Here is a 16181-nt window from a genome sequence, read left to right on the forward strand (position 1 = left end):
TATACAGTAGTGTGCAAAAGTCTTAGGCCAGCATTAGGTTTGTTGGTTTAGTAAAGTTCTAATGACCACACATATGCATTTCTCAGTCTCTGTATTAAGATCCAGTCTGGATATATGGGAAGTATGTACAGCAGGAAAAGTGACTTAAAAGTACAATATATAATTAACTGAACATAAATCCAGTGTTTCCATTCACTGTCATTGATCCAGCTCAATGGATTTTACTGGCTCATATCTGATGACCATGAAAAGATGACAAACTGTATTTTTCACCAATTATTTACATGGATTGATAGGATTAGTGGATCAACAGTCAAGATCAGTAGATGCTTTTGGTCAACAGTGGATCTTTGAGTCTTTATGAGTTAACATGTCTTTAACCCTTTTGTTCAGACAATATGAGATGTATTGCATGAAGTTTCTGATGTTTTATACCAGATTTCATTCAACATATGTCAGATGCTTCTGTTAGTTATAGTGATTTTAACCTTTAGAACCCATTTAGTTCAGGTTTTTTTGTGTCTTTTAAGGCTGTGCACATATTTCCTATATTTTCCTGCTGCATCTGAAAAAAACAGAATGAGAAATAGGGTGGATTACCCTAATGTGGGACATTTTTTGAATATTTCGGACTTCTGTAGTATATTGCAATGTTAAGCCAACATGGTAATGCAATAATAATATATAATGTAAAGCTTAAGTGTCACACATTAGGGCAATTCACCCTAAATATGTATGCTCGTTTTAACCCTGCAAAAACAACAAAGATAAAGGTGGACTAAGATTTGCACAGTACTCCAACACCAAAAAAGACTGTAGAGGAAGGCTACATGATCTTGATACTGGAGACCGATTGTTCAAATTCCAACCAGTTGTTTTGGAGTTTTAAAAGTTTTAGTCATGATGGTGATCTTGTTTATCTCTACCTTTAATTTTATTTCACTGCACACTATGTGAAAAATATTGTCATGACACATGCACTGATTTTATGTGGAGATTTGCAGGATCGTTCAGTATCAAGTGAAAAAAATGGATTGTCTTAATAAGAATTGCTGGATGTAAGCCTAAAATCTATTTCTTTCTCACATATACTCCTTTAGCAGACTACTGAATAAATGTTAAGATGACTAAGGAAGGTTTCAACACTAACAATCAGTAATATGAAACATGTTCTTTATATGACAATGATATTAACATTGCTTTTATGTCTGTAACTCATTAAAACCAGATTTATGACCATTGCCAAGACAGTTGATTTCTGTGGGAGGCGAAAATAAATGCAAAAATAAAAGTATGAGTAAAAATGTGTTGTGAATGGCTTTTTGAATGAAAAATGTTTAACAAGAAGATTAAACCATCGACCATGTCAAACTGGTCTACAATGTCCTAAAAAGAAAATATAATTACCCCCTAAACATCTATAAAAACACAGACCAGTGAGTCATTACTGGTGGTGTTTCAACGGCACCAGACAAGACATTTTTTGCTTGTGAACTGTTCCCTAAACTTATTGTGGGAAAGAGAAGGAAAAAAATTTAAATGTCCTCAAATTTATTTATTAAGCTGAATAATTTTAGAGAGCAGTCAATCATCCATGAATCAGCTAATGAAGTTTGTCACATGATGTCACTCAAGGTCCCAAAACAGAGCAGCTGTTTCCTGCTACGAGTTTCACCTGTAACTAGAAGCACTTGGAGAGCGCAGACCGACAAGGCAGATCAGTGCCCCCCCACCCTGATGTCTGTCTGTCTGTCTGTCTGTCTGTCTGTCTGTCTGTCTGTCTGTCTGTGTGCAAGATACCTCAAAAAGTTATGGACAGATTTGGATGAAAATTTCAGGAAATGTTGATACTGGCACAAGGAAGAAATGATAAAATTTTGGCGGTGATCGGGGGTGGGGGAGCCACTGATCTGCCTTGGTGGAGGTCAGCGCTCTCTTTTCTAGAAAAGCACTCATAGAGCATAGACCTCTGCCAAGGAAGATCATTGGCCCCCCCACCCCCAATCACCACCAAAATTTTATCATTTCTTCCTTGTGCCAGTATCAACATTTCCTGAAATTTTCATCCAAGTCCATCCATAACTTTTTGAGTTATCTTGCACACAGTCAGACAAACAGACAGACAGACAAACCAACGCCGACAAAAACATAACCTCCTTGGCAGAGGTAACAAAAGCCCCACTCTCCATAGTTACTGTTGCTACAACTGTCAAGCCTTTGTACTGGGAACATGACTATGGTGTTTTCAGTGTTATCAGAGAGATACTGGCAAGGAAATATTTGGAAATCTCTATGACAAGAGTTAGCACAGAGAAACAGCAGAGAGAGATTCACAGAAAGGGCTTGAGACACCATCTTCACAATATGTTGTCATTTTAAGCAATACAAATTCTACGGTAAGATGTTAACTAATGTTAGCATTTTCAGCATGCACTTGTTATCAGACAAAGACAGCCAAGCATTTTATTTTCAAGTAATTCATGTTAACTATGGCCCAATCCCAATTCAACCCTTAGCCCTCCCCCTTGCTCCTACCCCTTGAAACAGAGTTGCAAAGGGTAGGGGCTGACACATTCCCCTATGAAATGAGACAAGACCTGTTATGTCATCATCAATGCCGTTATAAACAGATGTAACAACTTTGTTCACAAAAGAATTCACCATGCTGTCTATAATGACTTCCTTTGTCATTATCCACACACACTGGTCTGAAAGGCTTGTATGTGTGCCAGTGCACAGGTGAAGATAGAAGTGCTCCAACACAGCAAATGTCCAAACATTTCCTTTTGTTCATTGCTGCTTTATTATATACAATTGTGGCAAATAAACTTAATGCTCAATACAAAACACAATACTCTTTGACCCGCAGTGTTAGCATGCCGTGGCATAGTCAAAAACCATATGGCCTCCCCAGTGTGCACCTGTGCTGATTAACCCACCTGGTTAAATACCCAAAACCCATAGGCCTGAGGGCAACTGACACCTAGTGGCACAAACGTGCACAACACCCAAAATAACCAATGAAAAATGAACACCTGGGCTCTTACACTGTCAGCAGCTGTAACTGTGTCTGTTCCATGGGCTTTGGTCATCTTTTTGCAGCTATCAACCGCAAAGCACAAAAATGTGAGCTATAACATACTGAAACGGCATTAAATGGTTGATGAAATGATTAAACTGTTTATGAAGAAAATGCATTTGTGTGTTTCTTTCATCACACTGATGCACTTTTTTGCTGTGTTTACCAATCTTGCGAATGATTCAAACAGAATTATGGGAGATTTCTCATCCCCCTCCGTTTGTAGAGTGGTCCTGAAAAATTTCCGTTTCAAGGACTAAACATCCCCTCCGACTCATTAAGAATTGGGACATTTTCGTCCCCTTCATGTGAATGCACAAAAAGGAAGTGGAGGGGTAAGGGGGAGGGCCAAGGGGTGAACAGGGATTCGACCTAAGTTAGGTTGTTGTTTGTCACCTGAGGCAGAATAAATACTTAACACCACATAAAAGGCAAGTTTAAAACACTTTTTGTGTCCTTTTAACAACTCTGTGTTAAGCTAGCTAACATTAGCTAGCACCTTTCCTTGGAGTAACCAAGGGAGTTTTTAATTCATATTCCTTCAGATTATCAAAGTAACTGATGCATTCTGCAGTCTGTTCTATCTACATCTCTCTGATATTTCAGCACTATTATTATAGAAATGTGACATAATTTCTTTAAGAATATCAGGCCACTAACACGAGTGCCTTTTAGCTTGAGAAAAGAATCCACCTCTAAACCGAATATATGTATCTGCTGTCAGACTTACAGGTTCCATCGCAAATATACTGCATATAAAAACTCTAAAATATATAAATCAATTAATGACACAATGTGCATAACATCTATGTGTCATTGAGAATACTTTAAGTTAATATTATCATTAAATCTGACTAATTAGAGATAAAAACTGTGGTATAATGTTGAAATTTAACAAATAGCTGATACTAATCACTGGCACTCATTGAGTACACATGAGCATTTAGAATTATGAGCTCTAGTCACACACTACTTTGACCTTCACTTGTTCTGTTCCTCCTGTGTCTAGTTACAGTTATTATCATGTTTAAAGACAGAAGACATTTTTTGGAGGGAATTTGTGAAGGATCAACTAGCAAGGCTAATTTTAAAATTAATTCAACACGAGGCTGGCAGAAGGCATGGGCAGGGGTGGGCTCAGCCAAAACAATTGTCTGTCTTGCCCAGCCAATCAAGTATTAGGGAAAAACGTTGATCCCATAGAAAAATATAACAGACTACACTACTATTGGGTCTTATTTGTGATTAGGTGGGCAGCCTACAGCCCACCCTATTCCGTCAGTGATTGGTTGTCATTGTTGTTTTGCATTCCCTGAGCCCTTCATTTGCTCATACAGCAGCTCACAGTCTGTTGTCCATTTCTGAGCTGAGGGAAAATAAACGACCGTCCTTGGTTTTGCTGCATCTGTCGAGGTTTCAGTTTAATACTGCGATTCTCTCTATTGGAATTTCACTGTATCTGTGACTTTTTGACGTGCTCTTGGGCTGAACACCGTCTCCGGGCTCCTGCAGAACAGCAGGCCTGGTGCAGCGGCCGCCTGCATCACCTTATGTACACACACACGCTGACTAAAGCAACACTAATAAAACACACACACTGGACAACACAACACCAGTAATACAAAAAAACATACACACACCAGTAAAACACACACACGGTCTCTCAATCATTGCCCAATGAAGGGACAAAAACCAAGTGAGGGACAAATGATATTAATTATTATAATAATTTTGTTCTGTTCGTTTATATGTATATAGTTCTACTGAAATGTGAGTCTAAAGTTCAGGGTTTTAGATGGAAAAAGAAGATTTGCTGTTTTCTTTGTCATTTGTCACTTTTCAGATTGAATTTGAATAAGACTTTTTGGTTTGTGAAATATGAAAAAATTATATAGTTGTGTTATTTTGACTTTTGGCCAAGTTTAAGTAGTTTGTGCAATTATTCTATTGTGCCACTTTTCAGTCTGAGTTTGAAATTCTGGCCACAGTGAGAATAATTTATTTTATTGGTATTTAGTATTCATTCTTTTATTTTTCAAGATCATGCAATGAAAACAAATACGCACGGAGGACTTACAAATTCATTTTTATTTTATTTTAAAGAGTAAATGAATATAGATGAGCTGCCTGACGACTGAATTTCTCTTTGGGATCAATGAAGGGATTCTTATACTTAAATAAACCCCCGAACCATTTCTTTTCATTGCCGTCAGGACTGCAATTCAAATTATCAGCCTTCAGGTGACTTTTCAGCTTTGCTATCATCTGTACATACCAACCAAGTAGGCCACCTGTTATTTCAACCAGCCCACCCCAGACCGTCCAGACAGACCATTTATATACATACATATATATATATACATATATATCTATATCTATATATCTATATATATATATATATATATATATATATATATATATATATATATATATATATGTGTGTGTGTGTGTGTGTGTGTGTGTGTGTGTGTGACAAAATAGATACTAACAAAAATACATGTTTATACATGTAATACCAAAATTCACCAGTAGAGGGCTGCATTGCATCAAGGATGATTCTGACCCTGTCTTTACTGTTATCGTTCATAAAATACCATATTAATAGTTTTGTGTTCTCAAAGACAGAGAGTTGAGTGTGCAGTGGCTTTTTTAAAAGTTTGATTATTAATGACATCCAGGAAACACAAACTCATTGACAGAAATTGGAAAAAGCAAGGCAAAGGCAAATGCATTTTCAAGTGTTTGAATTGGATGCAAGTCCACCACATGAAACTAAGAATCAGTAATAACCCAAACCTCCTTTCTTTCTGCCTTTTTCTTTTCTCCTTGATGAAAAACAAATAGCTATCATTAAAGATTACACCACATGGACAATGTCATACTAAGAATGCTATTCCTTCAACAAGCTGTTTAAAATAACTCTATACTTATTGTAAATAAACTGATTAATCTGCAGTCTGACTGTAGTCTTTTAGTTTTTAGTTTGTTTTTCACAAACTTAAGTTTAAACATATGAATGAAATGTCCAATTTTTTATCTCCCTATGCAAAATATACTAAATATTACAACAAGTTATCAAGCAATATAAACATATTCTCAGATGTTGAAAGTGCAACAAAGTGCAGTAACAAAAAAACCATATGGAATTATGGAAATTTTTGCTGGCAACCATAATAGAAAATACAAAAATAGGCTACTGATGCTGCTTTAAGCAGCTGAGCACCAACCCACTGGAGCAACTATTCACAGGACCTTTAATCACAAATTTAAAAAATAATTATTCAATCTGGTTTCTATGTAATGTTTTAGATGTTTTTTAGGCTTTTAGAATTGATACCTACATATTGTCCTAATTTTTTGTTTTGTTGATTGCTATCACTGGTTGTATTCTATCTCACTGATGATTTAGGTGCTAAAATCAGTTTTGCTGACAGAAAAAACGGAACTGACAATGTAAGTAGGAACATGAAACTAACAATAAGAAATCTAGGTTTGGTCCTTTTTTTTTTTCTTTTCTTTATTTTCCCTCAATGTCAGTATTTCCAATTCATGTGGGTTTCAGTGGGGTTAGAGGTCATTATTATGGTTTTAAAATGCTTCATTATTAACGCATTCAATAAATCAGTCTGCAGTGTGTGTTCAGCTACTGATGGATTAAATGCAGTTTCAGTGTGTATTGCATGTCTGCATGTAAAATATACTGACAAAGATTTTCCTTAAAATTGGGGAAAAAAAACAAACTGGTTTGAATAGTAAAATGTATAGATGACTAACAATTCCAATATCACATTCATACATATTAAAAACTAATAGATATTATAATAAAGATTTATAATAATGGAGATTTAGAACCATCTGCATCATCTTTTTAATTATATGTGTAATCATTTTTACCCAGGTCACTCTGTTTTCCTCAATAAATACAACAACACCGGGGAATCAACCTCTACTTGATCTTGTTTCTAGTAACAAAAGAACAGATGTGCAGCCCGTTTGTAAAACACACTTGCATTACACATATGAATGATTGGATTGGGAAAAAAAAACCCACTAGCTATCGTGCCAATGTGCCTTTTATTACACCCTTCATTAAAAATCCCCCCATGTTTAATTAGAACACATCCGCCACACTTGAGATACGTCTGTCACTGGCTGAAGCCCAAGGTATTCAGACTAGACTGGATCGGCACTGCTCTACTGCACACCGAAACACAGGAAAGCCACAATCAGAGCAGCTGTGGGACTATACAGAAAATTTAAAAAAACAGAACATGAAACAAATGAAAAACCCATTACTACTGTTAAATCATAGAATCTGACACTGTGCACTTGAACAGCAAGTCTATGAAGCCCTCAAAGCTAAATGCATAGACTCTGATGTATTTTTACTATATCGATATATTTTGCCACAGAAAAACAAACCAAAACAAAACAGAAGAAGCATGTAACATCTGCCTGATTCTTAACATTAATAGAGACATAAACATCATTCCTAGCATTTGCAAACTATTCTTACATCGTGTGTAATAACCTACAACAGAAAAATAGTACAAAATAGTTCTATGTTACAAACTGTACTGTACACTGATAATTTAGTTTATTCATAATACACTATGTTCTGCTTCTTCTCCCTCAACCTGCCCTATACCAAACTAAAAATAAAACACAAATAAACCAGACCCCATTTATTTTTCCGGATGGTCTTCAGTATTCAGTGAACAGAATGGCAATTTGTTCATGGAACTTGGTGACCTGTTTTTTTTAATCCTTAATAATTTGGATTTCCAGAATGAACTCGAGATCCAATATTCAGACTTTCAATGGTGATGTTTGGGGTACATCTCAGGAGTAATTTTAACCTATAAAGACCCAAACATCCACCATTGAACAAAACGATCTACTAATCTAAACTGTTTAATACCTGTTGATCCACTAATTCTATCAATACATGTAAATAATTAGTGTAAAATACAGTTTGTCATCTTTTCATGGTCATCAGATGTGACCCATTTGGATGTTCAGAGGAACGTGGAAACACTGTCATCTTCTACAATACTGATTCACCAGTAAAACCCACGGAGTTTGATAAATGACAGTGGATGGAGATACTTGGTTTATGTTTAATTAATGGTGGATTCTACTTTTAAAGTCACTTTTTCTGCAGTTGTCTCTGTTTCTGATAACCCTAAACTTTAATCTGAGCTTTCATGAACAGCTAATGATCGGTAAATTAAATATAGGAAAATACATGATTTTCACTGAAAAAACTGCAAAATACAGAGGATAATATTACAATAAATGGTGATAAATCACAGAGAAGTTAAATAGAGTGAAAAATTCATTTGGGAACTGACACAAAAGTAGCACTGGGTCTTTATGAGCTAATGCTCATGCTTCTCCATGTTCTGTAACTCATAAACTCCCCTGAAACCCTGAACATGCACCTGTTTCTCCATCAGCCTATCAGCCATCAACCCTCTACTATGTTTTCTGCATTCAGTTATTCATCAGTGGGTATATTTTTATGGGACTTTTGGAAATTCCTCTCCCAGTTTGATACATCCTCATATGAATGTTTAACGTTACTCCTGCTGACACCCTGAAAGCTACCCTCCAGATGACAGGCTGCCTTACTAGTTACTGCTGTGAAATATTAACGTCGGTTGACATTATTTTCCTCAAGGCTCTTGATATTAGCTAGTTAGCCTTTTTTCATTTTACGACATGGCAATTATGTACCATGACACCAGCAGCAAGGTTATAATAGTTTTGGATTTTTAATTATAGTTTAGTCTTATTTAGTTTTGATTCTTTTTTCTCTAATTCACTTAGTTTTAATTAGTTTTCAGAGCAAGTTTGCTAGTTTTTAATAGTTGTAATTTTTTCTGAATGCTTAGTCTTAGTTTAGTTTAGTTTAGTTTAGTTTAACTATTAGTTTTAGTTATTTCATATATTTTATCTTCCTCGCCATCCTATTCAAAGAAGTTAGTGAGGTGCGGATCAGCGGGTGACCCTGGAGACTTTGAGGGTCAGGTTAGGGTGGCTCATTGACTGAGCAGAGACACAAACATATGTACAGTACAATGTATAAATTCCCTATAGCAGGTTGGGGGGGTGTAGGTGGGGGTGTGATCCATACACAACGTCACTTACGTGAAAATAATGCAAAGATGTGCAAAGCATGAGAGAAGATGCACTAAGCAGCCAGCAGTAAACTAGATAGAAGAATATATAAACCAGCTAACTGGCAGTAAACCAGATAGAAGAATATATAAACCAGTTAACCGGCAGTAAACCAGATAGAAGAATATATAAACCAGCTAACCAGCAGTAAACCAGAAAGAAACATATATAAGTCATATAGAAACATATACACCCCAGTTCAGCAGCAGTAAACCACACACCTTAGCAGATATCTCATATCTTAATCATCAACAGTTCCATTATTAGCCAACTTTGCTTCATTTCCATTTAGCTAGCTGCTGCTAGTACCATCAAACGTTTTTTTAACATTATAAAAGGTTACATACCTCTATAATTGGATTATTTTTCTACCTCCTCTTTTCTCTGTTTCTAAACTGTGCAGCTAAGGGTTTGGAAGGTCTTTTCATGGTGATAAACTCTCCAACCTTTACTTAGATGCTCGGTATAATACCTGTCTAACTGTTATTCAGCTCCACTCTGTCTCTGTCACTCACACACATGCGCAGTGAGCACCGGGTCAGGGAGAGCTCACCTGAGAAATGACGGGGGGGGGGGTTGTTGTTTTGTTTTTGTTTTTTCATTTCTTTATTTTTAAGACAGTTAATGAGAAATTATTGTGTTATCAGTACTAGTATTTCTTTATGTACTATAATTATTATTGCTATTATTTACTTTTTTTTTTTTTTTTTTTTTTTTTTTTGGCTACCGGTGGTGCCCCCTCCAGCAGTTGGTGCCTTAGGCAACCGGCTATGTGGTCTATGCCACAAGCCGACTCTGCTCCCATGCTGCTCCTACAGCCTTCTTTATTAGGAGGTATAGAGGGTTCCTTTGTGAGGGGGGGGGGGGGGGGGGGTCATTGTACCTCATCACCTATAATAACCCAGACTTCTACCATCCTCTACCACTGGACTCTGACTACTGCACAGGTTTGTCTGTTTGGTCCCCTTTCTTTCTCTCTGTTAATAAATCCATCTTGGTGCATTTGAGTCCTGTCATTCACACCACATGATAGGTTAGTGCTGCTCAGGTATGGACCAGCAGGTTAACCCTGGGGTTACCTGCGGGTCGGGTCAAAAAATGTCACTATTTGCGGGGCAGGTTAAATAATTCCACAAAAGCCGGACGTAGGTTGAAAAAAAAAAAAAAAAATCACCCCTGCATCACTAAAAGAAATCCCATACAGGACTCTGCTGTTTTGTCCCAGCTTTAGTCTGCATGTTCCAGATAGAGTGGGGACCAGAAGACGACCATAAACCACAAGTGACCAGACATGACAGACTGTAAAGTGCCTTATGGAGCCACCTGCTAAAATTGCTGGAGCGTAATAGATCAATTTGATATCAATCTGACATTGACAAAGACAAAAACTAAGGGAATTTTATACATATTTTTTATACTTTTTAGTTTTGTTAGCACACAATACAGTATCAGTTAGCTATCGTTTTTTTTTCTTTTAATTAGAGTTTTTATTTATTTCAGTTAACAAAAATATTTTGTCAATTTTAGTTTTCGTCATTTCGTTCGTTTTCATTAACGATTATAACCTTGACCAGCAGTCACAAAAAGGGGCAAAACCGGGTGTGTGGGGGGGGGGGGTCTAAGGAGGCCCACAGGTTGAAGGTGAGCTGAATTTCAAATGAACACTATATAATAAAGTCATTTTGTGGTTTTATTAACCGCAACTTCATGGGAGCTGTCTGCCAAGAAAAATGTTTTATTAAATAAAAACCAACTCTGAAAGTCCAACTCAGCAAGAGAGCAAGTTGTCATACAGACCTGTCAAATCAAAGTCCTATGATATATGGTGCAAAGCCTTCTGTCTGACCTGAGATCTGATTAATAGAAGAAGACTTTAAAGATGGCCACCAGATCACTGATCCAAATAAGACGGACAAGACAGGAGTGACTCCAGTAAAAATAATCATTCTAAAAATCTGTTTGTTTTTTTAAATGGCATCAACACGATTTCATTTATAGGTTCAATAACTTAAAGCCTGTGTCATTAGAGCATTTTTCACAAAACATACAGATTGACACACAGTCTTTGAACTGAGCTGGCACAGCAGTTGGCAGCAGACATTTGTTTTTTGTTTTTTTTTTTTCGGCTGCAATTAGGGTTGCATGCGTTCATTAATTCCCACTTCCAACCTCGCTCATCCCGCCCACCTTCATGTAAAACCATGGTGTTCAGACCTGCGCTATGGCAGAGACATGAGCACAGATCATCAGCTCTCTTCATTACAGGTGAGTGTCATTGTACATTTTCTGAAAATACATTTGACATGAACCATGTTCATGCCTGTGTTTGAAAACTGAATTAACAACTTAATTTAAAATGTTTAGTTCTTTAAATTGGTCTACATTTTGTTTTGGTAGAGCCAGACCAAGCAACACAGTATCATTGATTTTCTTATGTCTTATTATGTCACAGTACTTTCATAAATGATTTTGGAATATCTGGGTTTAATATAAAATGTTGCATGTTATGTAACACTGCATCTATACCAACATGAGATTATTTTTTTCCAAACTTGTTGCCTTTCTATTGATGTAATCAGTAGAGCTTCATATACATAATGTTACATATAACATTAGCACAATAGCACAAGTATTTTGCTTCACTTAATCACTATCACTGACATGTTGAGGCTAATTTAATGTTATTGTACTGACATTCAAAAGATCACATTGTGAACCATGACAGAGGTTGGGGTTTGTATTAAATTAACTGACATTAGCATATTCTTGCCCAAGTCACATATTAACAAAAGGGATCAGAATAAGCAGGTGCAGTGAAAGTAGGTGCAATGTCGAGATGACTGATTTTATTCATTTCAGTGTGTGTGGTGAAGTGCCCGCTGCTTCTCTGGTAAAGGAAGAGACAGAGGAAAGGGCATTTTCACACGCTTTCACCGAATAAATGATTAATACGCCAACAGCAAATATGATCACCACAACAGAAACTAATCTACATATAAATACAAACTTCAAGGGTGTGGCAGGAACAGTATGTATGTGGTGAGTTTACATTATTTTTTCTCGTCAATATGATTAATGTTAAATGCAAAATATCTCCAAGTTGAACAAAAGCCTACATTTTCACTCAGTATTGCACCCAGTCATCAAAGCACAGCCTCTGTGGAGTTCATTAAAAATTTCTACCAAGTCATCTGGAACATCTGCTCCCTGCATACACCGTTGGCCCTAGAACTTTAATATGCGATTTTTAATCTTATTCTTAACGTGCTGCACAATTGTAATGGTTGAATTCACAAGACCTGAATTTGAACATGGTTTAATTAATCTCAGAGGCGAACACACTTTGGCAAATAAAATATAAATTGTAATAGATGTGATGTAAAATTCATATATAATAAAACACTAAAATGTTTGTCACTTCAGTCGTGGAAGCTCTGATAAGCTCCAGTAAATCAGACCTGAAGAAGGCGACTCATTTGGATAATCCACCGTCTACAATCCCTTACACTCAAGGTGTCATCTGACATTTGAGTGTTTTTGTATTGGTTTAGACAACACACTCATAAGTGTCACATGTAATTCTCTTCATGCTGTTTTGATGAGAAGAACATCTGGTTTTACTCACCGCACTAAGCAAAGAGATGGCATTTAAGATAAGGCAACCATGACTTTTCAGGCCCACAGTCTCTTGGGATTTGTGCTGCTAAGAAATTAACTAATGAGAAGTTACCATGGAGTAAAAGTTGAGTCTGAAACAAACACAACTCTGGGTGGTTTGTTTACTTTTACTTTGTTAATGTACCATAGACAAGTGTAAGCAAAGCTCTTCTAACTGCCTCACTTACAACACACTCAGGCCAAAGCGCTCATTATTTACATGTGTATCTGTGTGTTTTGACAGGTTTGATTAGACGATGGATAACAGCAGCATGGAGCTGCATGGAGATGCTAACACATCTCTTCAGACTGAACTTTACTCCTGTACTACCCTAAGGAACCAGACCTTTCGCATTTTCCTGTATGCTTTCCTCTCTGTGGGAATTGTCTGCACGGTTGTGGGCAACTTCCTGGTGGTCTTGTCCATTGCTTACTTCAAGAAGTTGCAGTCACCCACAAACACTTTCGTCATGTCCCTGGCAGTAGCTGACTGTCTGGTCGGCCTGGTCGTGATGCCGTATAGTATGATTCGGACCGTGGAGGGATGCTGGTACTTTGGCTCACTTTTTTGTCAGCTTCATTCTAGCCTAGATGTGATGCTTTGTACTGCCTCCATATTCCACCTCAGCTGCATTGCATTTGACCGCTACTACGCAGTCTGCAACCCACTCGTTTACTCTTTAAAGATGTCCCGTGGTCACGTAGCCCTCCTTATTGTCATATGTTGGGCTGTTCCCATGCTAATTTCCTTTGGACCCATAATGCTAGGACTCCATGTTGCAGGTGTGGACGTCCTCCTCCCTAAAGACGTGTGTGTGTTCGTAGTTAATCGCATTTACGCCGTCATGGCCTCATTGGTAGCCTTTTACCTGCCAATGGGTATCATGCTACTAGCCTACTGGAAAATCTTCAAAGCAGCTAAACGTCAGGCGAGGCAGATCAGTGCTATGGAAAGCCAGATGGCTGCTGGGGTGGGAAAAGACTCAAGCAAGAAACAACGGCATCGAAATACTATAAAACGAGAAGGAAAAGCAGCAAAGACTTTGGGCATCATCATGGGAGTGTTTCTCATTTTTTGGATGCCGTTTTTCACTGTCAACATTGTGGACCCATTCATTGAATACAGCACAGAGGTCGTTGTCTGGGATATATTTTTGTGGCTCGGATATATCAACTCATCTCTAAATCCCTTCCTATACGGTTTCTTCAACCGCTCCTTCCGCAGAGCATTCCTCATGTTCATGGGCTGCAGAGTATGTCTGCCCGAAGCTTCCCCTGGGATGGAGCTTTCGCAGACTAGGAAAGAGGCAAATGACCGCAGAGATCAACCGTAAAATATACATCATGTATCTTTGAGTGTACATAGACAGAATACTAAAATGTATGGGTGGTGTTTTCTCGAATTGATGGACATATTTTCTTTATAGCACAAAAACATTTTCTTTGATTTCCAAAACATATTATCACCTTTTCAAAGGTTGCAGCCTCTGGGAAATATATTTCATCATTTTCAGCTCAATATCACACGTTACAAACAGCTCACAAGGGTTTACAATTTGAAGGAGAAAAAGAGGAAAAACACCAGTTAAAAGACATTGGGTGGAAAATGAACTAGAGGAAACCTTCATCATGAAGCCGCAACATCAGTTTACATCTCAGGTAAAGGACCATTAGAGTGAAACTGCAAACATTAACATTTTCGCACAAATATTAGCAGTTAAACTCACTATGCTGATTCACCTAATCATAATTTGAGTGACAGAACCTATCTATTTTTAACCCTGTAAAAGTAAAACATCTTTGTCCCTGTTATATATATATATATATTTTTTTTTTATTATAACCTTTATTTGGTTGTGTGTGGTGTGAGGGGTTGGAGTTTTAAAAGCAATGCTTCTTCCATCCCCTTTTCAAACCATGTGTTGTCCAGTTGTCATCTGTTAAGTGTATAAATGTGGTAGCAGGTTTGAAATAAACATGTGAAATGAAATGAAATGAAATGAAAATTTAACCAAGAAAAAACTTATTGAGATTAGGTATCTCTTTTTCAAGAGTATCCTGGTCAAGACAGCAGCAGCAGAAGTTACACAAAATAGAAATCACAGCCATACATCCACACTAAAAATGTGCGGTGATGTCAGCATATCAATTGCCTCTATATATGTGCCAAGTCTGAACCAAGGTTATTATCGTTAACGAAAACGAACGAAATGACGAAAACTAAAATTGAAAAAACATTTTCGTTAACTGAAATAAATAAAAACTCTAATTAAAAGAAAAAAACGATAACTAACTGAAACTGTATTGTGAGCTTACAAAACTAACTAAAATGTATAAAAATTATGGATACAATTCCCTTCGTTTTCGTCTTTGTCAATGTCGGATTGATATGAAATTAATTTATTTCACTTCAGCAGTTTGAGCTGGTGACACCATACGACACTTCACAGTCTGTCATGTCTGGTCATTTGTGGTTTCCAGTGGTCTTCTGGTCCCCACTCTACCTGGAACATACAGACTAAAGCTGGGACACAGCAGCACAGTCCTGTCTGGGGTTTACTGTAGTGATACATGGGTCGGGTTTTTTTTTTTTTTTTTTTGGCGTACCGTGTGTGTGTGTGCGCGTGAGTGACAGACAGAGCTGAGCTAAAGGACAGTCAGTGTTGAACTAGCATCCAGGTTAAAACTGGAGAGTTTATCACCATGAAAAGGCCTTCCAAGCCCTGAACTGCACAGTTTAGAAGAGGAGAAAAGAGGAGGATGAAAACTAATCCAATTACAGAGGTATGGAACCTGTTAGAATGTTAAAAAACGTTTGATGTTACTAGCTACAGCTAGCTGAACTGAACTGAAGCAAAGTTGGCTAATAATGGAACTGCAGATGATTAAGATATGAGATATCTGCTAAGGTGTGGTTTACTGATGAGGAACTGGGTTAGATATGTTTATAAGTGGTTTGTATATGTTCCTATCTGCTTTAACTGCTGGTTAGCTGGTTTATAATAGGTTCCTATCTGGTTTAACTGCTGGTTAGCTGGTTTATATATGTTTCTATCTGCTTTAACTGCTGGCTGCTTTGTGCATCTCCTCTCATGCTTTGCACATCTTCGCATTGTTTCACGTAAGTGACGTTGTGTATGGATTGCACCCCACCTCAACCTGCTATAGGGAATTTATACATTGTACGGTACATTGTGTCTCTGCTCAGTCCATGAGCCGCCCTAACCCGACCCCCAAATAAAGTGTCCAGGGTAACACATAT

General features: G+C 37.4%; 1 protein-coding gene across 1 annotated transcript; it reads left to right on the forward strand.

The window, feature by feature from the left end:
* Positions 1–13176: 13176 nt before the first annotated feature.
* On the forward strand, positions 13177–14253 carry LOC115425866 (5-hydroxytryptamine receptor 4). The gene has a single exon (XM_030143696.1). It carries the CDS (start codon positions 13177–13179, stop codon positions 14251–14253), a length of 1077 nt encoding a protein of 358 aa, XP_029999556.1.
* Positions 14254–16181: the final 1928 nt, after the last annotated feature.

This window comes from Sphaeramia orbicularis, chromosome 1 (assembly GCF_902148855.1).
Source record: "Sphaeramia orbicularis chromosome 1, fSphaOr1.1, whole genome shotgun sequence".
In the NCBI taxonomy this organism is placed as follows: Eukaryota; Metazoa; Chordata; class Actinopteri; order Kurtiformes; family Apogonidae; genus Sphaeramia; species Sphaeramia orbicularis.

What these genes read in the sequence shown, in the direction of transcription:
- LOC115425866 (XM_030143696.1), top strand. Translation starts at nt 13,177, where the DNA reads ATGGATAACAGCAGCATGGAGCTGCATGGAGATGCTAACACATCTCTT.